Consider the following 25,804-nt stretch of genomic DNA (forward strand, 5'->3'; position numbering starts at 1 on the left):
ACTCTGGCCAGTTTTCTGGAGATAGGGATGGGAGAATCATATATTCTCCTCATTTCTTCTTCAAAGTCACTTAAAGCATGGGGCTGCTGGCACATTTTAATTAGCCCATTGCCTTGATGCAAATGTTTTGGTAATAGGAAAATACTTACTTTCACTAACCCAAGGAAACCCCCAAAGAAGCCTAATTAACTCAAGTTCTGACTGGGTCAACAATCCTTTTTTTAAAAAATTATTCATCCATCTAAAATATGCTTTATTTTAACATTCATTTTTTTAAAAATTTGAGTTGCAAATTTCCTTCTGGTCCCTTCCTTGCCTACTGAGAAGGCAAGCAATATATTGATCATACATGTGAAGTCATGTAAAATATACTTCCATATTAGCCATGTTGCCAAAAAAAAAAAAATGGCAAGAAAAATAAAGCGAAAAAATAGTATATTTTAGTTTCCACTCAAAGTCTGTCATTTCCCTCTCTGGAGGTGGATAGCATTAATCATCATGTGTCCTTTAGAATTGTCTTGAAGCAAAGTAGCTAAATCTTTCACTGTTGATCCTCCTTAAAATATTGCTGTTGCTGTGTATAATGTTTTCCTGGTTCTATTTATTTTACTTTAGATCAGTTCATATAAGTCTTCACAGGTTTTTCTTTTCTTTTTTAAGTATATATTTTTCTATTTATTTCATTAACTATTTCCCAGTTACAGGTAAAAAAAAATTTAACTCATTTTTTTCAAATTTTGAGTTCCAAATTCTCCTTTTTCTTCCTGTTTGTCCTTAACCCCTTGAAAAGGGAAATGATATGATCTTTTTCTTTTTTTTCCTCAGTAGTTTTTTATCTTATTTATTTTTATAGCTTTTTATTTTTTGAAATACATGCAAACATAGTGTTTAACATTTACCTTTGCAAAACCTTATGTTCCAAATTTTTCTCTTTTTCTTCCCTCCCCTCAGACAGCAAGCATTCCACTATAGGTTAAACATGTACAACATATTTCCTTTTTTTTTAATTAGAGCTTTTTATTTTCAAAATACATATAAAGATAATTTTCAATATTCACTCTAAACTATTTCCATGTTTGGCATGCTGTGCAAGAAAAATCATACCAAAAGGGGAAAAACTATGGGAAAGAAAACAAACAAAAAAAGGTGAAAATAGTGTGTTTCAATCCTCATTCACTCTCCATTGTTCTCTTTCTGGATATGGGCAGCTCTTTCCATCACAGTTTATTGGAATTATCTTGAATCACTTCATTTCAACATTCATTTTTTTTTTTTTTTTAAGATGATGTGTTCCAAATTTTTTCTTTCTCTTTTACCTTTCCCGTCCCCAATACAGCAAGCAATCTGATATCGGTTAAATGTGTGCAGTTCTTTTAAATATATTTCCATGTTTGTCATGCTGTACAAGAAAAATCAGACCAAAAAGGGAAAAAAAAACACAAGAAAGAAAACAAACAAAAGGTGAAAATAATGTGCTTCAATCCGCATTCAGTCTCAGTAGTTCTCTCTCTGAATGAGGGGCATTTTCCATCCCAAATCTTGGAATTGCCTTAAATCACCACATTGTTGAGAAGAGCAGGTTGATAATCTTGTTACTCTGTACAATATTCTCTTGGATCTGCCGACTTTCCTCAGCATCCATTTATATAAATCTTTCCAGGCTATTCTGAAATCAGCTTGCTCTTCATTTCTTATGGAATCATAATACTCCATTACATTCATATCCCATAACTTATTCAGCCATTGCCTAACTGATAGGCATCCAGTCAATTTCCAGTTCCTTGTGTAAAGGGCTGCCACAAACATTTTTGCACACGTGAGTCTTTTCCCCTCTTTTATGATCTCTTTGGGATACAGGGCTAGTAGTGAGAAGCAATATGATATTAATTACAATATACATTGTATTACGTACGTATTGTCTTGCAAAACATGTTCCTATGTTGATGATATTGCAAATAAAAAGCAAAAATAAAGTAAAAAAAAAAAAGTAAAGTTGAATCTTCACTCCGTGATAGTATTTTTCATCATGGATCCTTTGAAACTGTCTTGTTCTTTCACAATTAGCGTTGTCGCAATATTGCTTTGCTGTCTACAGTGTTCTAGTTCTATTCACTTCACTTTGCATCAGTTTTGTATAAGTCTTGTGAAGTTTTTCTGAAACCATTCCACTCATCATTTCTTAGCTCTATAATATTCCATCATAATATGTCACAACTCATTTAACCATTCCCCAATTGAGATGTATCCTCTCATTTTCTAATCCTTTGCTACCATAGAAAGAATTGCTATAGGCCCTTTTCCTTTTTCTTCGATTTCTTTGGGATATAAATATAGTAGTTGGTATCGCTGGATCAAAGGTTTTATAGCCCTTTGGGCATAGTTTAAGATTTCTCTACAGAGTAGTTGAATCAGTTCATAACTCTACCAACAATGCATTAGTGTACTCATTTTTCCATCTCTTTTTCCTTTTCTGTTGTACTAGCCAATCTGATGATTGTGAGGTGAACCTCAGAGTTATTTCAGTTTGCATTTTTCTAATTAGTGGTGGTTTAGAGCATTTTTTCATGTGACTTTTACCAACTTTATTTTGTCCTCTGAAAATTGCCTGTTTCCTGCTTTCTAATTTTGACTATATCGGTTTTGTTTGTGCAAAATCTTTTTCATTCTTATGTAATCGAGATTATCCATTTTATTTCCTATGATCCTGTCTATATCTTTTTCCTTATCCATAGATCTAAGGTAAAATTTTCCATGCTTTCCTAATTTGCTTATGCTATCACTCTTTATATTTAAATCATTTATCCATTTTGACCGACTCAGTATTCCTAATGATAGTAACATATCTGTCCTTGGCTCATCTTTTTTAAAGGCCATGTTTTTGGTATACTGTGCCCTGGAGAAAGAACCTGTGCCAATGTCTTTGCCACCAGCTTTGGTGCCACCTTCAAAGAGAAAAATGGCTGGTACTTCGACCCCCAAGCGGTCGATGTCTTCCGTCACACATGCCAGGGACCCACGCCGGATGTCACCACCAGTAGGTACTCTACCTGCTAGAGCAGCAACACAGGTAATCACGAAGCCAAACCCGGGATCCTTGTTAGCTACCTGCAGGGCATTAACTAAGCTGACTAAGGGGCCTTTTGCCCGGCTGGAGGGAGTGTTCACAGACCTTGTGCTGGTGGTGCCGACATCCCAGCATGTCTGAAGACCATGTGCCCTATCTCTGACCTGTTCCCTCCCCCAACCCTTGGAAGAAGTATGCTTGTCTTGGAGAAGTTCTGTTTATGAATAGTCACCTCTTGATTATTTGGAGGCTCATGTTCCATTTTGGGGATTGCCGTGGAGATTTAGTATCGATATTAGTAATGACTGTTTTGTACAAGACTTTAAAGTTTACAAAGGGCTTTCTTTACACCAGCTCTGTGAGTTAGAGAGGACAAATCTCACCCCCCAGTTTCTGGATGAGAAAACTGAGGCTCAGGGAGGAGAGTGAGCCACAGTCCTGCAGCTCAGTCAGTATAGAAGCCAGGACTAGCTCTGGACTCTTGCCTGCCTGGGCACCCTTTCCTTACAATCCAATTAGATCCAATCTTTCTAGGTGAGTGGAAGAAATAAGGAAATGAAATTGGGATGCATGAATCAGCTTCAGTCTGATAACATGGGAATGGAAGCTGCCTGTTAGAATTCGAGCCCCCTCGGAGTCTTTCCCCTCCCTATCCCTTCATGCCCCTAGTGCCCAGGGGCAGTCAGAAGTCAAGAGGGAGCTAGCCCCAGGTACAGTTGTCCTGTAGCGGGTGAGAGCAGAGGCTGGCATAGCTGGAAATCTGCTCTTGTGTCATGTTCTTCATCAGCTCTATTAGTTTTGTCAAAATGTTGTGGTTTGGGCAGCCTTGGGAGGGTCTGGGTCAGCAGCCCAGGGTGCTGGGAGGGTGATGGCCGTGGCTGGAGGGCCCTTCTGCTGAGGAACTCTCTGCTTTTTTTCAGTGGGTCGTGTCAGCTGCAGAAAAGGCAAAGTATGATGAGATCTTCCTGAAGACCGATAAGGACATGGACGGCTTTGTGTCGGGGTTTGAGGTCCGAGAGATTTTCCTAAAGACGGGATTATCATCTGCCTTACTAGCGCATATCTGGTGAGTGAGTGTTAAAGGTGTACCCTTGCCCACAGGACACGGCCCGCTCTCGTTTGTTCTGGGCCTGGGATGCCCACTGCCACTGCGTGCCAGCTGAGATCTTCCTCAGCTGCCAGCTTCTGCATCGTCAGCTCTTGGCATTGTTGCCCAGCACAGGGTCAGAGTTGCCCTGGCCCTAGGTCGGTGTTTGAGTCATGGGTGGAACGCCTAGGAAAGAAACCGTTTTGTTTTAGGATTGTTTTATGTACAAAAGTAAAACCGAGTAGTGCCTGGTTTATCCAGGCCGGCAGCTGAGAGAATGCAGCATCAGAAGCCTCAGCATTGTTAGACCCTTGTCTGAAAATGCTTTTGTGGACCTGGGCTGCCCCGGGTATCACATTTGACCCAGACGACCTGGGCTGGCCCTTGTTCTCCTCGGCCAGAAGGCAGGAAGTCGAGCGCTCAGCGGTCAGCCTCTACTTAGCACCGGAGGCTCGTGGAGGGAGAGCAGGCCTGGAGTCGGCAATCCCTGCATCCAGTCCAGCCTCGGAGGCTACTGGCCTTCCGTTTATCTTAATCGAGGGAAGGGACAAGCCATTCAGTCTCTTTGCCAGACGTGGGATGTGACTGAACAACTGAGCAGCACAACACTTGGTACTTACTAGTTGATTAACTTAATGTTGATTGGCAGCCCTCCTGTGGTGCACACATAGGGATGCAAACAAGAGAGCTTCCCAAGAGGCAGCTGTCTGAAGAAGCCACGCTGTGGGGGAAAGTCCAGACTCAAGAAGCCTGGAAGTGCACCGGCCTGAGAAATCAGAATTTTAGTGGGGACTTGACCTATACTATTACCCATATCTACCAAAACAGCAAAGCACAATCCTGTAGGTGCTCCTTAACTAGGAGAGAAGTGAAAAAAATAATAAATTCATGGAAACTACTGTGCTGCAAAAAATAACAAGTCCAGGGAGGTATTCATAAAGACATGGAAAGGCTGTAGAAATTGATACAGAGTCCAGTAGAAGTGGGAGAAGTGACAGCTAATGACTTCACTGAGGGAAACCCTTGATCCATGACTACTCTAAAAGGCCAGTCTCGGGCCCAGAGGTCAATGACAAAATGTACTGGGCCCCTCTTGAGGGCTGGAGGCAGCATGAGCTCCTGCCTGAGCTGCTTGGCTGTTCTTCTTTGACATGAGGAGAGTGGGGAGAGATAGAAGGAGAGGAAGGGACGCTGCAGAAAAGCACGCGGCGAATGGTGCCATCGCGGGTGCCCCGCATCTTTGCTTCTTGGGCCATATCTGTATATTCAATCATATTACCCACCCCACAGCTCTTCTCATCCATAAGAATAACATGAGTAACTTCATCAAGCATTTTGCTAAGATAGAGACAAACAGTTTCTACATAAGCACAAAAGCCCTGTGAAAGAAGAAAAGTTTGGTTCATCCAGCATGGCCTGTTCTTGATGCAATCGTGCTGGCACTCTTGGTAGCCATTTCAACATGTTTAATGACAACCTCTTCAATGACATATTCCAATTTTTCTAGGAACTACAAGTCAAGTTAATTGCCATGGTGTTTATAAATCTCATTCTCTCCCCTTTTGCAAAGAAAAAATCCGGGGGCAGCATGTGCATCATTTGCTTTTTTTCAGCCCCACAGCACCCTTCCTAAGCTCCACAACATACAGAGTTCACTGGCAGCATCTCCATAATCCCATTTACCATCTAGGAAATAGAATCCGCCTGGGTCTGAACCCCAGGAGGCTGCTGTAAGCTGCCCTCTTACATTTCCCTACCTGTCTCAGGCCCAGACTAGCCATTTTTGTCCTGTCCTTTACATTAGCCTTAGTGAAGAAGACTTTTTTTGATCCCCCCTTTTTTTTTTTGCAATTCTTCTAAACATATTTCTGTATTCATTATTCTGTGCTAGAGAAATCAGATCAAAAGGAAAAAACACAAGAAAGAAAAAAACAAGCAACCAAATAACAACAAAAGTGAAAATGGCATGCTTTGCTCCACATTCAGTGACATTTTCCAGATGGCATTTTCCACCCTAAGTCTCTTGGAATTGCCTTGAATCACCTCATTGTTGAAAGGAGCCAAGTTGATCACAGTTGTTGATCCCCATTAAAAACCAAAACAAATCAAAACTCCTCAGCTTTCCTCTCCAGCTCCAATGCATGTTGGCGATCTTAAAGGAGGGAAAGGGATCCCCGTGTGCAGAAATGCTTGTGGCAGCTCTCTTTGTAGCGGCAAGAAACTGGAAACTGAGGAGACTTGTCTCTATCTTAGCAAAATGCTTGATAAAGTTACTCATGTTATTCTTATGGATGAGAAGAGCTGTGGGCTGGGTGATATGGTTGAATGCCTTGATTGGGCCCCAACAGAAGTGCTTGGCAGATTGATGTCAACTTGGAAGGGTGGGATACTTCAGGGCCTGCTTAGCCTTGGGTCTAACCCTAACTGAGATAACGGCTTCAAAGGCACCTTTAGGGATCAGTGAGAGACTAACCTCATACCCAAGATTCTTTGTGCTCTGTAGTTGAACCGTCTCTGGCAGAGATGGGGGGGATGGGGACTTTTAGGAGCAAACAGGACGGGGCGAGAGTCTGAGGAGAGAATTCTGAGATAGAGCAAGGCAAGGGGAGGCAAGACATGGAGGAGCGTTGGAGAGCAAATGACCAATGCAGAATAGCCACAATTATTGACCCTATATTGCTTGCTGTCTTGGGGAGCTAAGAGAAAGAGGGAGAAAAATCTAGAACACAAAGTCTTACAAAAATGAATATTGAAAGCTATCTTTACATATATTTGAAAAAATAAAATACTGTTGAAAACTAAAAAAAAAAACAGAACTCAGCAATGATGCTTAGAGCATGTCTCTCACTGAGGTGCTGAGATGTCATTCACACTGTTTGGTGTCCCCGGGATTTCTCTCCAGTTGTTGCTTTCATTCGAGCTTGTTTTTCCTTAAGAGTCCTTTCGCTGATGGGCCATCAACAAACCAAGCAGGCCTGAGGAGGTCTCTGAAGGCAGAGGGGAAGGCACAAGTCAGATTGGAACGGTCGCGGGTTCCCGGTGGGCAGATTCAGCCTGTTCGGATGCATGGGGCACTGGGCAGCCTGCTGGGACCTTGCTCACAGGGGATCTAGGCCTGTGAGACACAGGCCGAATGCTCTGGTTCCTCTGCACATGCATGGGGCCGTCGCCCAGGGAGAGCAGCTGCTTCACCATCTGACTTGCTTTTGGTTTTCACCAAGGAAGGCTATTTGCTTCTTGTAAGAACCCATGGAATAAGGCACAGGCTCATGAGGCTACCTTTGAAAAGAAATGTAATAGGCACTGACTGTGTGAAAAGGGTTTCTCTGTGTGCTTTGAATGGAAGACATTGTAATGGGCCAAATAAAGGACATGAATTCAGCAAATATTTATCAAGTGGCTCTTCTGTGTCAGGCTGGGAAGCTAAGAGGCGTGTGGCCCTGGTCCTGGAGGATCTTGGCAAACCTCTCCCTGGGCATGAGGGACGAGATGGGTATGGGGTGGTCTGTGCTCTGGAACGTCCCTTGAAGTGAGCCAGAGATGCAGAAGGGCCCTGGATTCTCCGGGAGAGCTAGTCCTTGAGTTGGGGTGGGCAGGGGTCGAGCCATGCTCCTTCTGAAGGAAGAGAAGGATCCTGTTTGCCTGAGGTGAGGGGGGAGCTCGAGCAGTGGGCTGCCACCCCACCCTACAGCCCCGGTGAGCAGGACACGGAGGGATGAGAGGGGCACAAGCTTTTCTCTGCTGTCAGAAGCTAATTGCTGCTTTCCTTCTCGATTTGTACAGGGCACTGTGTGACACAAAGGACTGTGGGAAACTTTCAAAGGAACAGTTTGCTCTGGCTTTTCACTTAATTAATCAGAAGTTAATCAAGGGCATTGATCCTCCTCAGATTCTTTCTGCTGAGATGATCCCGCCGTCCGATAGGGCCAGTTTGCAAAAGGTAAGAATTCACTTCTACAAGCACTGACTGTGTTCTGGGCCCAGGTCTAATTGCCTTTGTAGGAAATTCATGGGAGTTAGTGGAATGTAAGCCCTAAATGCAGTTAGGGGGCGGCTCGGGCTGACAGAGGAGACAGCGAGCCCGTTCTCCAAGCTCAGGTTCCTCGTGCCGCCTCTGGATGTGGGCCTGGTGGCCACATGCTGCTGGTCTATATGCTGCAAGCCTGCTTCCCCATTCATTTGTCCCTCCTACCTCCTCTTGGGGAGGAATAAAGGCTGCCCTGGCCCTCCCAAGAGCCCTCAGAGCCATCCATGCATTTCAGATGAGAATGGAAAAGCCCAACTCAGACTTTGTGGCCTCCCCCCTTCCTTCCACTTAGCACCTGTCCTCGTTCAGGCAGTCTGCAAAGCCCTTTGAGCATGAGCTTGGCCGGCCGTTGGCTCCTTAGAGCATCATAAAAAGGCTTGTACTAGTGGGTATTCTTCCACCATTTGTTTTCCTTCTAAGGTCAGACCATTCACATTCCTGGGCCTTTAAAAGTAGGTATTGGCGGGTTACTATATCGGGTGTCTGGGGAATTGGGAGAGCTGGCTTTTAGGTATTAATTATTGTTGTTTCACACTCATTTAGTCAAACAGGAAAATATTCTATTTTAACTAACTTTCTGGAACCTTAAAATATCATCTTTTCCAAAGTTTTTTTTAATGGGATTCTCTGGAACAGCATGTTGAGGGGCTTCATTTACAGAGAAAGCAGCCTCCAAGGAGAATGTTTATTTGCAGAACATAATGACGTTGGGGGTTTGAGGGCCGAGGTTGGGGGCGGTTGTTTACATTTGTTTTCAGGTTCCCCAGCATTCCTGGACTGTGAACAGAACTCGGAGAGGTGGCCCTGAGCACAGTCCACGCTGCTCCATTATCTGCACTTTCGCCTCCCCTGAGCAGTCTGTCCAGGCCTTGGCTTCTGCCTTTCTCTCGTGCTGTATCTCTCCTTCACCCCCAATCCTGTCTCATAAATAGATACTGTAAAAAGCAAACTGCAAAACCAGATGATTTCCATTTGCTACATTGGAGAGCTCGTGGTTTATGGAGCTCTAGAGGCGGCCTTAGAGATCATCTCATAAGCTGATCTCTCCTCAGGGCCGGGAAGAAGCTGCGGTAGGCTGCCAGGGGTGGCCGAATAGTTACAGAGAGTGGGCCAGGAGTAGACCGGGGAACTTGCCCGGAGCCAGGGCTGGAGCAGATCCCTGAAGGGATGGCGTGGGGGCCTTGGCTGCAGGGCCCGTCCTGTCCAGCTCCAGCCAGAGCAGCATGTTCCAGCTTCTCCTGGTTTCCTCTTGGGAACCGTTAACTAAGCTAGCCAAGGGGGATGCTGTGGTCCTAGATTTCCCCAGTTTCATAGCAGAGTTCTTGGTAAGTGCCATGTTCTCTTGCAGAGATGATGGGGGGAGCTGACTAGAGAAGAGTTCAGTTAAATGGATTCAGAGCTGGATGGGCGGCCCGAGTCTGTGATAAATGGGTCAGTGGCCGGTGCCCAGGGCGGGAGTCCTGGGGGCTGTGCTTGGCAGCTCCGGGCTGTGAGCATTCAGGTCAGGGACTTGGAGACAGTTTTCTTGAGCCTGGCAGAGTCCTTGAAACGAAGCAGGGGGAAGTTTGCGGGGCACGGTGGGCATGGCCAGTGCGCTGCTGATCTGAAAGGATCTTGGCGGGCTGGAGCAAGCACCAATCTCCTAAAATGAAATCCCGAAGAAAAGAGCCTAAATTTGGGCAAGAAAGGCTTTTCTGAAAAAGATCCGAGAGCTGTTGCGGCCTCCAGCCCAGTAAGAATCAGCAGAAGGAGGCAGCCGTTCAGGCTCATTCCGAGGCACGAGGCTTCTTGGGGTGAGGATGCCTTGCCCTCCTCAGACCTCATGTAGGCCCAGTAGTGGGCACCGCACTTTAAGAAGAGCCTGGATAAGCTGGAGAGTGTCCATAAGAGGGCAGACAGCCTGGGCACGTGAGAGTAGGCTGAAGGACCTGGCCTGTTGAGCTTAGAGGAGGAGGATACTTGGGGGCCATAGCCGTCTTCAGTGTCTGAAGAGGTGTCACAGGCAGGTGGTCTCCCCCTGGCCGTCTCTAGACATCAGGGATGGGGTGCACTGAAGGTGGGAGTCTGCCGGCAGCTGCTGCTCCACTTGCCTTGTGAGGGGGTCTCCTGCCTCCTGGGCTGTGTTGTCGGGGTCTTCCTTTCATGTTGTGGTTGAACCAGGTGCCACTGAGCTCCCATCTCACTTTCCACCTCAGGTTCCATGCTTAATCTAACACTCTCCCCTAACAAGCAAGGAGGCTGGGGCCCAAGATGGTCACAGCTGGGACTTGAGACCAGCTCTGCTGACCCTTTCCTTTGAGTGGACCGGAGAGCTTTCCGTGGAGGGAAAGTGCCCACCTGAGATGATGCACATTGGGATCCTGGCCGTTCCGCTTAAGGCCTGCGTGACTCGGCTGGGTCAGCTGGCCGGTAGAGGCCCGGATTTCCTGCGGGGAAAGTGAGGGCTTTATACAGAGTACGGAGTGGTCACAAGAGTACCCTCCAGTTGGATGCCACCCCGAGGGCACATCCTCCCCTGCGGTCATCATACTGCAGCATTGACCAGGGTTTGCAGGAGGTTGGCCAGCCAGTGTTCAAATGGAGTCTGACCTGTTTGGGCTATGTAGTCGTTGTATCTCTAAGTGAATTTTTACATTGACTTTGAGAATATATCTATTTTCTCTGTGTGTTCTGATTTGAAAACAGTGCTCCCTTTTTTTCAGCATTGCCTAACCTCTTTGTGACGTTTGCTTTCCTTTTTGTGTTTTTTCTAGTTTGGACCCTTTTCTCCCTTCTGCCGCCCTCTGCTTTGCACCTTTCTTGTACTCTCAGTTTCTTAACTCTCCTCTCTCTCTCAAGGTTAGAGCTTTACTTTATGCCTTTTTGAGAACGTAATGTTTTTTGGTTTGTGGGTATCTGTTTTGAAGCCTGAGGTTCCTCCCAGAGTGTCCCCAGCCAGGCCCCATTAAGGCAGGATGGCTCCAAGCTCCCTTTGTCTGACTTCAGGCGCCCTAAGAACTGGGGCGGGGGGGGGGGGGGGGGGGGGGGGGGGGGGGGGGGGGGGGGGAGGATCTGCATGGGGAAAAGCCAGAAAAGCCAGACATCATCACATCACCCCTTTCCCTTCTCCCTCTGTATGCAGAGGTGTCTGTTGGCTCATGTTCCCCTGAACATTCAACTATGTTCATAGATCTCATATCATTTCCCAGCTGCATCTCGTGAGAGCTGCATCCATTTATTTCCCCCTGTGGCTTCAGAAATTATAACCAGCATTATACTGGTTGAATGAAATGGCCCAGTGATAGATTGAGATATTTTGGGGGAGGTAGTGAGCTCCCTGTCACCAAAAGTACCTGAGTCCCTCTCAGGGTTACTGTAGAGAGGCTTCTCACATGGCCTCAGGCCACATGATCCAACTTTGAGAATCAAAGAATCTGTGGTTTGGTGGGGAAATATCCAAGAAGTTTCCTGCATTTCACTTGAAAGTCCAGGTTCTGAGCATTGCTGCCGCCCCCCTTCCCTTCTGGGATATCAGGGATATTAAAGTGAGTCTTCTTTGATGTGAGACTGCCCTTGGTCCCACGCCAGGAGGCTGGTGGCTCCAGAGGGCTCTGGGGCACTCGGGCAGTGGGAGTCAGAGCCCTGACCTCCCAGGCCTGGACTTTGACCCGGCCGGGGAGCTGCTGCGGCTTAAGCCCCAAGGTGGCCCGGAGCACACCGAGGCTCTGAGAGCCAGCCACAAGTGCTCTGGTGCATGCTCAGCCTGCAGAGCACTGGGCAGGTGGCAAGTCCAGAGAAGCCGGGGCCTCTCCCCTCGCAGAGCGCGCGCCCCTGTCAGGCGCCACTGAGTCAGAGACTCGGCACACAGGCAGACAATGATACCTGGGCCTGGGGGAGCCTCCGGACTGCGGTCAGAGAGTCTATGTGACAGAGGCAGCTTCAAGTTGGGCTTTCAGAGGAATGGTCATTGAACCAGCAGAGAGGGAAAGGGCACCTTTCCAGGCTTACAGAAGAGTGTGAACAAAGGCGCGGAGGTGGGAAATCTCAGGACCTGTTTGGGTATAGAAAAGGCTGGAAAAGCTGGGCAGCAACCAGATGCCTCGGTACCTTTGGGCGCACTTCCAGAGCCGCTGAAGGATTCTAGCACATAGGTGCTAGAAAAAACTTGAAAGAATTGTATTCCTCCAAATATAGACAGCTGGGCTTCTCTTAAAATCACTTAGAATCACATTTTATGAGCTTCTGGACAAAAAACACCCAGCTATATTTATCTCTGGGCTTTAAACGGCGAGATTTCTTTGACACAGGGTGCTCCTGGGTGGGAGTTGTCCCCATTGCTGCAGGTCAGCCCTTTCTGTGCCATGTGCAGAGCTTGAGTGACTGCCACAGGCCCATGGCCAGGATTTAAGGCTTGTAGTCAGAGGCCAGCTCGCTTGCTCCCAGACTGCCATGACTCCCATGGTTTGTATACAGTAGACCCTTAATAAATGCTGAATTCACTCGCATGCCCAGCCTTCCCTCTTGAACTTCACAACCCCCCTCCCCAAATAGCCACAACAGACTGTCTTCTGTTGGATCCAGGCTCTCAAGGACTTGTCCCCTTCAAGGCTTTCAGCCACCATCTTAAGACATGTCCTTTTAGTCACAAAGGAGGGTGAGCCAGGGATAGTAGCTAGATCTAGGGTACTCCTAGGAAAAACTGGGGAGGGCAGACCCTGTACCTGTCAATGACCAACTAGCCCGGGACCGTTTGAGAGCAAAGGGGTCACAGTTGGAACTTAGAAAGGTGATGTCATTGTGTGACTGCTCCTCCCTGGAGGAAGTGGTCAGGGGGGAAGCTACCGGGGGTCCGTAGACAGAAGTGAAGGCTCATTTCATAAAATATATATTATAGAGCAAAAGTAGACCCCCTTTCCCCAAGACAAGGCTTCTTCACCTGCTCTGGTGCCTTTGACATTTGTGTAGCGCCATAGAATCGGTTTCCCATGTATATAATCCTACAGATTTTGCTTTGATGCAATTTTAAAAAGCATGATTCTGAAAAGGGGCTCCTGCCCAATCGACTGCCCAAGAGCTCGGTGACACAAAAACATTAGAAACGCACAGCCTAGAGAATTAGAGTAGGTTTGGGACTGTTATTTTCTTATCGATTTAAGATTGTCTTTATTTTGGTGGTGCTAAGTTTACTCCTCCTAAGGAACACCACCTTGTGTCTGTCTTGTGCCTTTAACGTTATGTGTCTAGCTGCTATTTTATCTTAGGATTGGTAATAAATCTGTGTGTGTGTTTTGTTTCTAGAGCTTTGTAGGTTCGAGTCCGGTAGCTGATTTTTCTGCTATTAAGGAACTCGATTCCCTGAACAACGAAATAATGGACCTTCAGAGGTAAGTGGAACAAGATGGTAGCAAATTTCTTTCTGCTCTCTCCTTTTTTCTGATGCTGGCTGACCCATGGATCATTCCTCACCAATCTGGACGGGAATCAGGCCCTCAGCATCACCCCAGCGTCAAGGAGAAGATGGAGGTTCCCAGAGATGGGTGGTGGAGCCAGCGGGCTCCCAAAGCAGGGCACTTGTGGGCTCCAACTCTTGTATTTTTTCCCTTAACTTGGCCTTTCCTGGCTCGGTAGGATACCAGAAACTTGAATAGAATCAAAGCTATTCCTAACTCTTATGGAATCCCTCAGAGATGTTGTTCTTGATGGCCTAGTTTTTGTGACATTCTTTGTCCCCCGGGTTCTGCTCGTTGCTCTCTAAATCGGCCCATCAAAATCTTCCCAAGTTTCTGGGAGTCTCTTCTGGTGCAAAAACACTGCATCATAGTCAGATGCCATAATTTGTTGGGTTGTTCCCCATTGAGGAGTGTCCCCTTTCGTAACGAAGTCCTCCTTTCCCCTCCTACTATTTTCCACTTCACCTTCTGGTTCTAAGGGATATGGGAAGGGGCAGAGAAGGACATGAGCGTTTATAAGGCCCTCCACTATGCGGGCCCTGCATTGAACACTTGTCCCAAAGATCACCTTTGTTTGATACAAGGGCCCCGACTTTACTTTTGATGAAACTGAGACAAACAGGTTTGAGCGACTTACCCAGCAGCACATAATAAGTGTCTGAGACTGGATTGGAACAGTTTTCTCTTAAGATTGATTGAAATACGATGTCTGGGCCCTTTCTTTGGTCCTGGCTTCCAAGTAGTGTGCAGCCAAGGTGGGACTTATTCTGCTTGGCTCTACGAAGCCATGGAATTTTTTATTACAAATAATTTATTTTTCTTGTTCCCCTTCCCCACGGTTTTTAAGGTAGGGGGAGTGGGAGATGAGGGAGGCAATAGAAGTAAGACCTGGAGGGAAAAGAGAGAGACAGGACAACTTAGGAAGCCAGAGGGTACATTGGTGAAATGCTTCAGGAACAACATGGCCTTTTAAGGAAGTAATCCTCTTTCTCTTGTAACTTGTGTGTGAAAGTGCCATCTTATTTGGTGTTTCAGTTTAGAATTTTAAGAAATCATTCGATTTAAAGCAAAGAAATTCACTGGGACTTGGGGTTCCTAGATGTTATCTGCAGGACATGGGGTGGGGGAGCCTGGAGGCGCCTCCCCCCCCCCCCCCCCCAGGTTAGGCTGTGAGGACAGACAGGGCCCTCATGTAAAACCAACTCTTTGTCCTTCAGTAACATTGATGGGAAGAACTTTGCTTGGGGTAAATCCCCTACCTCTCATAAACCTCCATATGTGGCAGCTTGTGGAATCATCTGGCTCCTTCCACAACTGCTGAGTGTTCTCTCATGCTCTTGCTTCCTTAGAAATGAATCCATTTCAAGAATATAGATTCTAATAGGCAGGCTGGGGTTATAAGAACAAGCATCAGAATACTATCTCCCTGCTTACCCCCAGCACAAGAAAAACTGTTACTAGCTGCCCTTTTTGGTGAAGAAATGGAATTGAGAAGAAGGGCACTAACTTCCCTGGGGTCTTATAGCATGAAAGTTGGCACAGTCAGTCTGTATTTATTAAGCACCTACTGTGTGCCTGGCACCTCACTGAGCTTTGGTGTCATCAAGCCCAGTGCCCTTTCCCCTGCTCCCTGACCCTGCTCCCATGATGCCTTGGATCAGGTTGGCCATTACTGGGCCAGCCTGCCTTGTTGCCCGGTTAGCTCCTCTTCTTAGGGGCAGCTTTGTCTCCTTTGGGAAGGCCCATCACTGAATAGTCTGAGCCTCTTGACCAAGATCTCTCCCCCTGGGGCACTGCCACTGTTGGGGCACAGGACAGCCTGGCAGCAGAGACCACAGAGTTCCTCGTCTGAGATGCTGCTGCAGGCGTTAGGCCTCAGGTGTGGGGCCGGATCTGCGAGGACTTGTAGGAGGCAGGCAGGGAAGGGGGGCGGCTGGTCTGGGAAGGCCCAGTGTCTGAAGCTCACTGTTGCCATCACTCCCTCGGACCAGCAGGGACCTTTATCAGGGCCAGGTTAACGAGGGCCCCCCCTCCTTCTGCTGTTCCCCCCCTCCCTCCATGACCTACTTCTGGGAACTGACCGATCCTGGGCTGAGCTAGTTCACGACATCTACTAATAAATGACTTCTGGGCAGCAGCTTTAATGGCAATCATCACACCAGTAGGCAACGGGGCGTCAGTAATGTCTGAAACCCCACCCTCTATTGTGTACAAACACATCGCAATAGTCGGCCCTCGGAGGGCAGAGGCTGCGCTTGGAGTTGGCCGGCCGGCTTCCCACTGGCCTTGGCACGGATGGGGCGGGTGCCCCCTGGGACTCGGGTTCCTCATATGTGCAATGAGAGAGTGACCCTGTGATCCAGTGGGTCCCTCCTGCTGTCATTCCTGGATAGCTCAGGAGCAGAGGGGGCTGCTGGGTGTCTGGCCGCCCCAGGCTTGGAGCTGAGGTAGGCCCGTTGTGGTATTCCTCCTCGGGAAAACAGATGGTTTGCCCTGTTGAAAAGTGCCCATGTCAGGGGCAGCTAGGGGGTGCAGTGTTTACAGCATCAGCCCTGATGTCAGAAGGACCTGAGTTCAAATTTGAACTCAGTCTACTTCACACTTCCTGGCAGTGTGACTTTGGACAAGTCACTTAACCCCAATTGCCTCAGCAAAAAGAAAAAAAAAAAGTGCCCATGTCTTTTCTCAGGAACCCTGGTGAGATCAGTGGCAAAGATCCTTATACCAGTTTTTCAGAAGTTGAGGAGCTCTCTAAGGAGCAGTAAAATGACTCGTCCTGGTTGGGAGAAAGTTAATGCTGGGCCGTGGTCCCATCGAACCCCCTTGCTGGCATCGCACCCTTCCCGAGCCCCAGTGACAGCGGCAGAGTCGCCCAGCAGGGATGGGGGCGGACAGCTGATGGGTATGACTCAGCTCTGGAGCAAACGTAATTTTCTGGAAAATCCCTCGGAGCATTTGGAGCCTTTTCTTTCATGACTTGACAGGAAGGGAAATATTTTCACTGAGCTTTTGTGTTCTCACTTACTCTCATTCCCATCACCTGTCACCCTCATTAATGTCATCAGCGGCTTCTCTTCCCCTGCTCACGTGAGGCTTCTCAAACTCAGCTCAGTGTCAGGAGGGGCTGTAGTGCGGGACCACGTTCACAGTTAGGAGAGGTCATGTCGGGGCCCAGAGGGGCCACGTTCAGTGTGACGAGGGGGGGGGGTGTTGGGCCCTGCAGAGCCACGTTTAGTGTTGGGGGGGGCCACAGCCGGCTTTAGTCTAACAGTTTGGTGCAGACTGATTTTCATTCCCATTAATGATGCTTCTCCCTGCTCAGAAGCCTTGTGACTCAGCCTTTCTTTCTGCCCTCCTCCTGTTCTTCTCCCTCCCTCCCTCTTTCCTCTCTCCTGCCTCTCTTCTTTCCCTCCATCCTCCTTTTTCTCCCTCTCTCCCTCAGGTTGCTGCTGAGAGAGCTGCATCGGTACCAGGGCGGCTGGTGTTTAGTTGTGGGGATTGGGGCCCTCGTTGGCTGGGAGCCTGGCACGGGTTAGCCCTGCCGGTGGAGGGCCCAGCTCTGTGCTCACAGCCCCACATGTCAGCCAGAGCAGGCCCGCCCACTAGATGCAGGTCCTCCTTCCTCTCTTAGCATTCCGGCCGAGGGCCCCTTGTGCACCGGGCGTTCTCCTGCTCTGTGGCCCCCGGGCCTCGGGCCGCACAAGCCTCTCCGCAGGAGCCCTCGGCCGCCGGGCTGGTGTGTATTTTTAGCCGCATGTGTGCATTCTCAGCCCCATTGACAGCGCTGTAAATTCTGAGACCTTGTCTTTTATTGACCGGGCGTCCTCCCCACTCCAGCCCTTGGAGTGCAGTAGCTGCTAAATATATTTGTTTTGTTTTTTAACCAGCCAGGCTGCCCTGGGGAAGACTCTGCTGGGGCTCAGAGGGCAGCAGGCTCCCCAGGAGGACGCTTGGGGCTTTCAAGGTCCGTTTCCTCCTGACCGCCCGGCCAAGCAGAGAGTCCAGGGGTTATCTCCATTTTACAAATGAGGAAGCTGAAGCTCCCTGGGGGAGCTTGCAGATGTCAGTGCTGAGATGGGAATTTAAGGCCCCAAAGCCAAGGCCAAGAAGTGGCCGACTCAGCACTGTCACCCAGTGTAGGGAGGGGAGGAGGGAGTGGGGGGCTGCTTGGAAGAGCTGTAGAAGGAAAAGCTGCTTCTTGAGGGGGGGACACTAGATTGGTTTTTTTGCACCCTGTTCTTTTTTAGAAAAACTAATTTTTACAGGCAGTTCTTTCCCTTTCCCACCATCCCCCCAGTTGAGCAGTTGTTTAAAAGGACCCATGGGAGAGCCCTTGTAACAAATACACGTTGCTCAACAGAACCAATTCCCGCCTTGGCCTGGATCATTCTGTTCTGGAACCCATCATCTCGGGGTATCCTCCTCAGGCCTCCGGCACGGTGATTTAGCGCTGCTCCCATCAGGGTCTGGGGCGTTGGGTTTTCCTGGGCGGTGTCATCCTATTAGTGCTTCTGCTCTTTGTCTCGGTTCACACGGGTCTGAAGCCAAGTGTCCAGTCCTTGGTCCTGGTGTGGCTGTATTCTGCTCCTTGGAATGCCTGCGTTCGGGTGGCCCTGCCCCCCAGAGGGCACCCCTGGAGTGCAGTGGTTCACTGCTACCAAAGAGCGGCTGTCGGCACTCGGGGACTTGGGATCTTTCCCCTCTTCCTCGGAAAGCCTGGGGCCGGTGTGGCTGAGTCAGAGCTCAGTTACTTGTCAGGTACAGCCCCGTGTTGCCCCCAGGACTAGTCCCCGGCTCCGCTGTGCCCCCAGCATTCGTCGTTGTCCTCTGCTCACCCGACAGCCCCAGAGCTGCTGTAACTTGCGTGTCCTTTTTCATCGGTGATTTGGTGCCTGTACTGTTGTTTTTTCCTTCCGATGGTTGTGGTTAGCTTGGATCGGTAACTCTCTTAACTCCTTCAACTTCTGGGAGGGAATGACTCGCTCCTCTCGATTGGAATCAGTTCCTTTTGTCTCGGATGTGGGGCCTTCATCAGCCTCCCTCCCTTTTCAAGTATGAGGACCCCTGAGGTTGGTCCTACCTGTGCTTTTGGCGCCTGTGTGATCTTGGCTGGGTCACTTCCTGCTTCTGCACCCCTGTTTTCTCATCTGGAAATGAGGTGTTTGGGCCAGATGGAAGGTCCCCCCCACTTCCTGCTTCAGCTCTCCTCCTCCGAATCCTTCCCGAAGTTGTCCAGGCAGGGGCTGCTTGACCATTTGGCCATATTGGAAATTCTTTTTGGGCAAAGATTGGCCTGATGGCCCTCGGGGTCCTTCTGATTCTAAGACTCTTTCACATTTTTAATAGAAGCCTTTTTTCCATATGTGATTTATTTCTCTTCCCCCCACCCCACCGCCAAAATAGGAAACTTTAGAGTTAACCACCACAGGAGTTTTGAAGAGATAGACTCCATTTTGTCAGTGAAGAAATGGAATAATAATTCTTATAGCTGCCATTTAATAATTTATATAGCACTTTAAGATTTGCAGAGTGTTGCGCATGTCCTCTCGTTTAACTCTCATGAGAATCCTTGGAAGCTGGTGCTGGTGCAAATTCCCATTTTATAGTTGAGGAAACTGAGGCAGGCAGAGCTACTAGGTCACAGAGCAGGAAGTATCTGGACACCTGCAAGGCTGGACAGTGGACATGGCTGGCCCTTGTTGATTGGTCAACTCTTGGTCCTTGTGTGGGCCCTGATTGGCTTAGAGTGAATGTAAATAATGGTTGTTTCTGTTTTGGCCAGAAACCTGGAGCTTTTCTCCCGGGTTGAGACAGATGTAGACGTAGATATAGATTGATTTATTTTGAATAGTAAAAGAGATCATTTTCTGCCTCGTTTCTTACTTAGCTTTAATCACTGAGTGTCTGTAGCCTTAGATTCACTGAGACCTGGGAAAAACCTTAGGCTAAAAAGGCCGAGGTCGGGGCAGCTGAGTGGTGCAGCGGACAGAGCCCCAGCCCTGAAGTCAGGAGGACCTGAGTTCAAATCTGCCCTCAGACACTTAACACTTCCTGGCTGTGTGACTCTGGACAAGTCACTTAACCCCAATTGCCTCAGCCAAAAAAAAAAAAAAAAAAAAAAGGTTAAAATAAAAAGGCTGCGGTCTTCTGCTGCATCAGAGCCATTTTCAGTCGTCCTCATCTGTGTCTGGCCGGCAACCTTGCCCATCCCTCGCTCCCTCCAATGTGTCACGGCCACTTCCTGGCCCTCTTGGAGATGGAAGGACAAGCAATAACAACAGTCGCCTCTAAGTGGAGAAAGCAGGATTTGGAGTCAGGCCCCTGCCCCCTTGCTCTGTGCGCTGGGGGACCGTTCAGCTCTTGGATGTTGTTCTGTAGCTCTGTACAAACATGATCTCACCTGAGCTTTGTACCTCATTGGATGAACACTTGACTTGAGTTCAAGGATGGGGAGTCCCTGGCCTGCAGGTTAATTTTATTGGGTCATTGTAACCCCAAGGAAGCCACTACCAGGAGGTGATCATAGCTACAAAAGCACAATAGGGATTTTTTTTTAAACAGCCTGTATTTGTGACTTCATTTGTATAGGGAGCTCTCTGAAAGAAAGTTCTGCTACTAATGCAGGCTGGTACCTGCCCTAGAGATGCCCCAAATAATGCATTCAGAAATAGAATCTTAATCTAAAGTGGACTGTTGCTCAGCCATTCTTGGCAGAATATCCGAAAGGTTTGGAAGGAATGAACCATCTGGGACTTTGGGAGCAAACCCCATTCCAGTTGCTTTTTACTTATTCACATCTCTACTAAGCCCACGATGGCAGTGTAAAGTTTCGTTCAACCCAACTGGTTGATTTTTTCGATGGCAAAGTTATGAAAATATATATTGCCTATGGGAAGAGACTAAAGAAGCCTCCCTAAACTTGACAAATGAAACAGTTATAAATATCTGAGTTTCTTGGGGGGGGGGGGGCTAAAAAAACTGCCTTTGGTTTGAGACTTGCAGTAATTTTTTCTTGCTGCCTTTCCCCCCACTGTCATGTCTCCTGAATCCTCCCACTCACAATTAAAGCCTTCCTTGTAGCAAAGACATTTAAGCTACGCCAATGTGCACAGTTCCCAGGCTCTGGACACGTGGGCCTCCCGAGAAGACTGCCAGTATGTTTCATAACCATGATTTTTAACAGTCACTCTGCTGGTGCTTTGGTGGCCAAGAAATGGAACAAGGTCCCTGGAATTTGCAAAGGGATGAGTGAATGTATTGGGAGAAAGAGCTGTGAGTTGGGGATTAGACATTCTCAGACCAGCTTCTGTCCCTGATTTACTGTGTGGTCTTGAACAAGTCAGGTCAGCAAGCAGTAAGCTTTTATTAAGCACCTACTATATGCCAGCCCCCTGCTAAGTGCTGGAGATACAAAGAACACAAACCGTCCCCTCCAGGAACTCATTCTAGTGGTGGAGCCAGCATGTAAACAGGAGGTAGAAATAAGATATTGGAAGAATCAGTGGAAAGACTCTTCAGAGAACATCACTAAGCTTAAGGAGGATTTCTTCCAGAAAGTGTGTGTTTAACTGAGACTAGAGAAAAGGCAGGAGGTGGAAAGAAGGAGGCCTGCAGGCTCGGGAAGAACCTCTCTGTCACCTCGTCCACAGGAGGGGATCAGAGCAGGGGTTCTGACTCGAAGGACCCTGTCAGCTCAGACATTCTGATTCTCTGTGCTTAGCACAGTCGGCCATGTCTTTATTTACTTCACAGTCCCCCTGCCCCTTCAGACTGGGCCTACCTCCTTACTATGAGAAACTGAAGCTTCCATTGTGGCGCTGCTCTTCCCTTCCCCATTCCTCCTGAAGAGCTGGCTTTTCTTGTCCACATCAACCCTCTCTGCTTGTGACCTTGAGGCCATTCTTCCCCTCTACTCTTTTTATTCTGGGATTATGGGTCGCTGGATGCGGAAAGAGCCAAACCACAAAGGTGGAATTTGAACCCAAGCTCCCTGGCTCCAGAGCTGCCATTCCCATGTAACTGGACCACTGTTATTTGTTCTTTTCCCTCATCCTACTGCCTACAAATTGCCCAGACCTACATGTCTTCCAATAACAATAATCATAATTATTATTAACTATTATACATCCGTAGCTGAATATGTCAAGACTTATTGGAACCTTATAATCAAGTAAATGAATGGAAAGAATGTTTTCAAAGCAAGTCATGTACACAAATATCTTCATTAATGTTATATGAATTTTTCTCTTATGGTCTACTTTTGGAAACTGTAAATTATGACCAAAAAAACACAACTCCAGTTACTCTAAAGCAGCTATAGGAATATTAACACGTTCTTACCAAATTAAAAACAGATATCCTTTAGGACACATGATAAACACATGAAAAACCTACAGAAATAATGTTGGACTAAATAGACATCATTCCACTAAGGAATAGTAAAGATATACCATTAGATCAATTAATCAGGAATTGTTTGATCAGGTACCTAATTTATCAACGATAATGGAAAGTGGTGTACCTCTGGGTGGAGTCGATGAAATGACTAAAGTTCAGGAATGAAATCAAAAAGCCCTTTGTGAGTGACGTCTACCTGAACTAGGCCATCAGTGAAAAAGGAGCATTGAACAAATGGGTGGGCCCTGCAGATTTGTAGGTGAAAAGTAAGGTGACAATTCAGATCGTGGTCGTTGTCACCAGAAATTACAAAAGGATTATCCTTACAGGATAGTGCAGATTATGAAAGGAAATAGTAGGAACTGTCTACACCGGACACACGTATTGTAACTGGACTATTTATACAGCCAGTTGTCTTCAGTTTCCTTTGGATCCATGAACAATCAGTTGATCCATGAAAACTGAAGGAAGATAAAGATGCTGTCATAGTAAGTACTTGTTACACCTAAGCAACACAGAACAAGTTTCCAGGATAGAGACTAAGCAACAGAGAACAAAATCCTGGGGCAGCCGGGTAAAAGACATGCCCCTCCTGTAGTCTGGTGCCAGGGATGGCAGGGATGGTTTGGGCTGTGTCTTTGGCGCTTCCTAGCACAGAGTAAGTCCGCACACGTCACTGCGAATCCAAGGCTTTTTTTCAGCATGCTGGACTCTTCTTCCTGCCTTGGGGGCATAATTTTCAACACTGGACAGTGACTCTTTTAGCATCTCATCGCCACAACCCAAAGCTCCCAGGGTGGCCAAGATGAGTTTTGAATTGGGGTCTCCTACCTCTTGGCGTTGCACCTCAAGAGGCTCCCACAGAGCAGGGTACTTGTGGTGGTGATAGCACCAGTCTTACAAAAAGAATCATTTTTTAAAATTCACAATTCAGACAAATGTATTTGGGGCACAAGATTGGGCAATCTCATATTACGTGTGAAATAAATTTCACCACAGGATAAATTTCTCCCTTTGTGGATTAAAAAAGAAAAGCTTTGGCCCAAAATGAATCAGTGCCATATCCTGTTTTTGTCCAAGCTGTGCCTTCCTTTCAAAAGACTGAATGTACAAAGCAGGTAACTGTTTGCAAAGAGGATGGCTTACTTTACTGTAAATGAGAGGGATTATTTGCTTTTGAGCCAATTCAGTCTCCTTTAAATGCTGTGTCCTTTGTGCCTGTGAGTTGGAAGTTTTATGTACCATTAACTCTGTGGGAAGAGGTTAGAGAAGAGGGGATCTAGAGGGAAAATCTGCTGGGAGCTAAAAGGGCCACCACTATCGGCAGAAGTCACAAATTACAAGGGAGGTCAGTGGAAATGGGCTTTGGTCCAAGTCCTTGATTACTTCTAGGGTAAGATCATGCACAGTGAGAGATCTCGGCACTATGACATCCCAAAACGTTTATTTTTAGTAATGGATCTGTCAGTTCAGGTGTCTTACCTCCTGTATCTCATGATATTGCCATAACTTAGGAAAGAATATGAATATTACCCAACAGCACTTTTCAGGAAGCACTGATAACAGCACCTTTCAAGAAGCACTGATTAAGCTGTTTCAGTGTCCAGAGCACCAGGTTTTGAGTTGATCCATGGACTGACGCCCCTTGGATTTGGTGACATATGTATTCCCATGACTAGGATACAGAATTATGCTTGAAGGGCACACACATCAACAAGGTGCCTACAGAGTTGGATGAGATGACCGAGGAGGCAGAAGCTCTGGGGCCAGAAGAACAGGACGTCAGCAGGGAAGGCCGGCCACTCTAGGGTCAGAGGAGCAGCAGGGAAGGCCGGCCACTTTGGGGCTGGAGGAGCAGGCGAGGAGGCTGGCCGCTCTGGGGCCGGAGGAGCAGGAGAGGAGGCTGGCCGCTCTGGGGCTGGAGGAGGTGCAGAGGAAGCTGACCACTTTGAGGTCAGAGGAGCAGCAGGGGAGGCCGCCCACTCAGGGGCTGGAGGAGCAGCAGGGGAGGCTGGCCACAGAAGTCCTGCAGGCAGAGGGAAGTGTGTGAGCAAAGGCGTGGAGACGGAGGCATGAGCCACACAGAGAATGCAGTAGCTTGAGTGGAACAGAAGCCCTGGAGGAGGAGGCAGGGCTCCTAGCGGATCAGCCTGCAAGAGGCCGTGGTGGGCCTGCTCCTCTGCTCATCCCTGCCAGGTCTTCTCCATCGTGGCAGGGACGACTCAGGTTGTGTCCGCATCTTTTGTCCAAGCTGTGCCTTTCTTTCAAAAGACTGAATGTACAAAGTTGTTGGGCCATAGTTGAGGTCCTCTTGGACCCCAAGGTTTGCTTGTGAGCAGTCATCTTGGCCCCTGGGGCCTAGTGCCCCCTCATGGAGGGCTCTCTCTTCTGTCTCGCACCAGGTACCCGATCCTGGGGCTCTTGAGCACTGACATTGTCACCTTCGGGCAGTAAGAAAAGCTCCGAGTTCACTTGGTACTTTAGTGTCTTGAACATTTCATTTTGTTCTGGTGCACACATATTAAGCGTTCCCTTGATTCAGCAAACATTTATTAATTGCTGCCGTGTGCCGGGCATGTTCTGGGTGTTGGAGGCATTCCCTGCCCTCCAGGAGCAAAGGTTCTCCTGAGCTTATTGGGGGGAAGTGCCTGCGATGGGGGCAATGGCCGAGGCTCATGATGGCATCCCCCAGATGACCAGGTGGCCTTTAATTAGATGGCCGTGGACTCCGTCTGGGCTAGGACCTTGGCGGCTCAGACCCATGTGTAAGCCCACCTCCTTTGAGCGAATCTCCTTCATGGGGCCTTGTTGCCTTTGCCTTCCCTTTGTTGCTGTGGTGGCGGACAGTCAATGTCCGCTCCCAACAGCCAGCCCTGTGTGGGGTCTGCAGGGCTGCCCGTCCTGTGGGGGCTCACCCTTGACCTCCACTCAGAGAAGCTGAGGTCTCGGTCCGTGGTGCCTTCCTCGCAGGGTTTCTCATCGGTCTCCAGGAATAATGAGCCGAGCCAATCGTGACCTCGCACGCGATGCGATGGGCTGGGGGAGGGAAGGGTTCCCACAGGGCTGGCCTCTCTCAGTACCTCTGGACATGGTGCAGCGAGACCAAAAAGACTCATCTCTTCAAAGCAGGAATGGGGCAAAGATTCCAGAGTGACTCCCAGAATATGGGCGAGCTTTTCCTGTCTTCCTAGCGCATTATGGGGAGGGGAGGGAAGCCCCTGGAGTGGTTCACATGCATGGCAAATAGATTGAGGGATGGGACAAAACTGCCCAGCAGCCATACAGACAGGGAGGGATTGTTTAAAATCACCCTGGTGACCAAAGGAATACTAGACAGAAAGCTTGCCCAGGTGCTGGTTTGGGTTGTTTTTTTAAAGTAGTCTTAGGTACGTTGAGTATAGACGCTCAAAATTCATGGACAGAAAGTTGTGAAATATATTAGCCGTGTTACTTAAGTCTCTCAAGCCTTCCATGGCTTCGAGGACTGCAGCTTGGGGTGGGGTGATCAGGCCCGACTTGAGATTTGAATTCACAGTATGTTCAGTACCACAAGAAGAGTCAGCAGGGACGGTTATTAAGATTATCCAACTTTGAGAGGAAGCCTGCAGCCTTCATCACCAGCATCATTTAAATCCCATCCTGCCACTGTTCTTCCTGCCCCAAAATGACATTAGGTGCCTGCTGGTCACTGTGGCCCTGGTGCCAGGGCAGAAACAGTCTGCTCCGCTGCACCTTTGCTTAGGGAAATCTTGAGGGGTCGTGAAAACTGGTCTCCTCTCAGGGCAGGAGATCCTAGATCA

General features: G+C 48.0%; 1 protein-coding gene across 3 annotated transcripts in view; it reads left to right on the plus strand.

The window, feature by feature from the left end:
- EPS15 (epidermal growth factor receptor pathway substrate 15) overlaps positions 1–25,804 on the plus strand; it is a 118,707-nt gene that overhangs the window by 61,361 nt on the left and 31,542 nt on the right. For all 3 annotated transcript variants that reach the window (XM_031969136.1, XM_031969137.1, XM_031969138.1), the window contains 4 exons: positions 2,870–3,067; positions 3,985–4,130; positions 7,935–8,091; positions 13,456–13,541. In XM_031969136.1, coding sequence (XP_031824996.1) covers positions 2,870–3,067; positions 3,985–4,130; positions 7,935–8,091; positions 13,456–13,541 — 587 coding nt within the window. The remainder of the gene's footprint in view (positions 1–2,869; positions 3,068–3,984; positions 4,131–7,934; positions 8,092–13,455; positions 13,542–25,804) is intronic.

Source organism: Sarcophilus harrisii, chromosome 4 (genome assembly GCF_902635505.1).
Source record: "Sarcophilus harrisii chromosome 4, mSarHar1.11, whole genome shotgun sequence".
In the NCBI taxonomy this organism is placed as follows: Eukaryota; Metazoa; Chordata; class Mammalia; order Dasyuromorphia; family Dasyuridae; genus Sarcophilus; species Sarcophilus harrisii.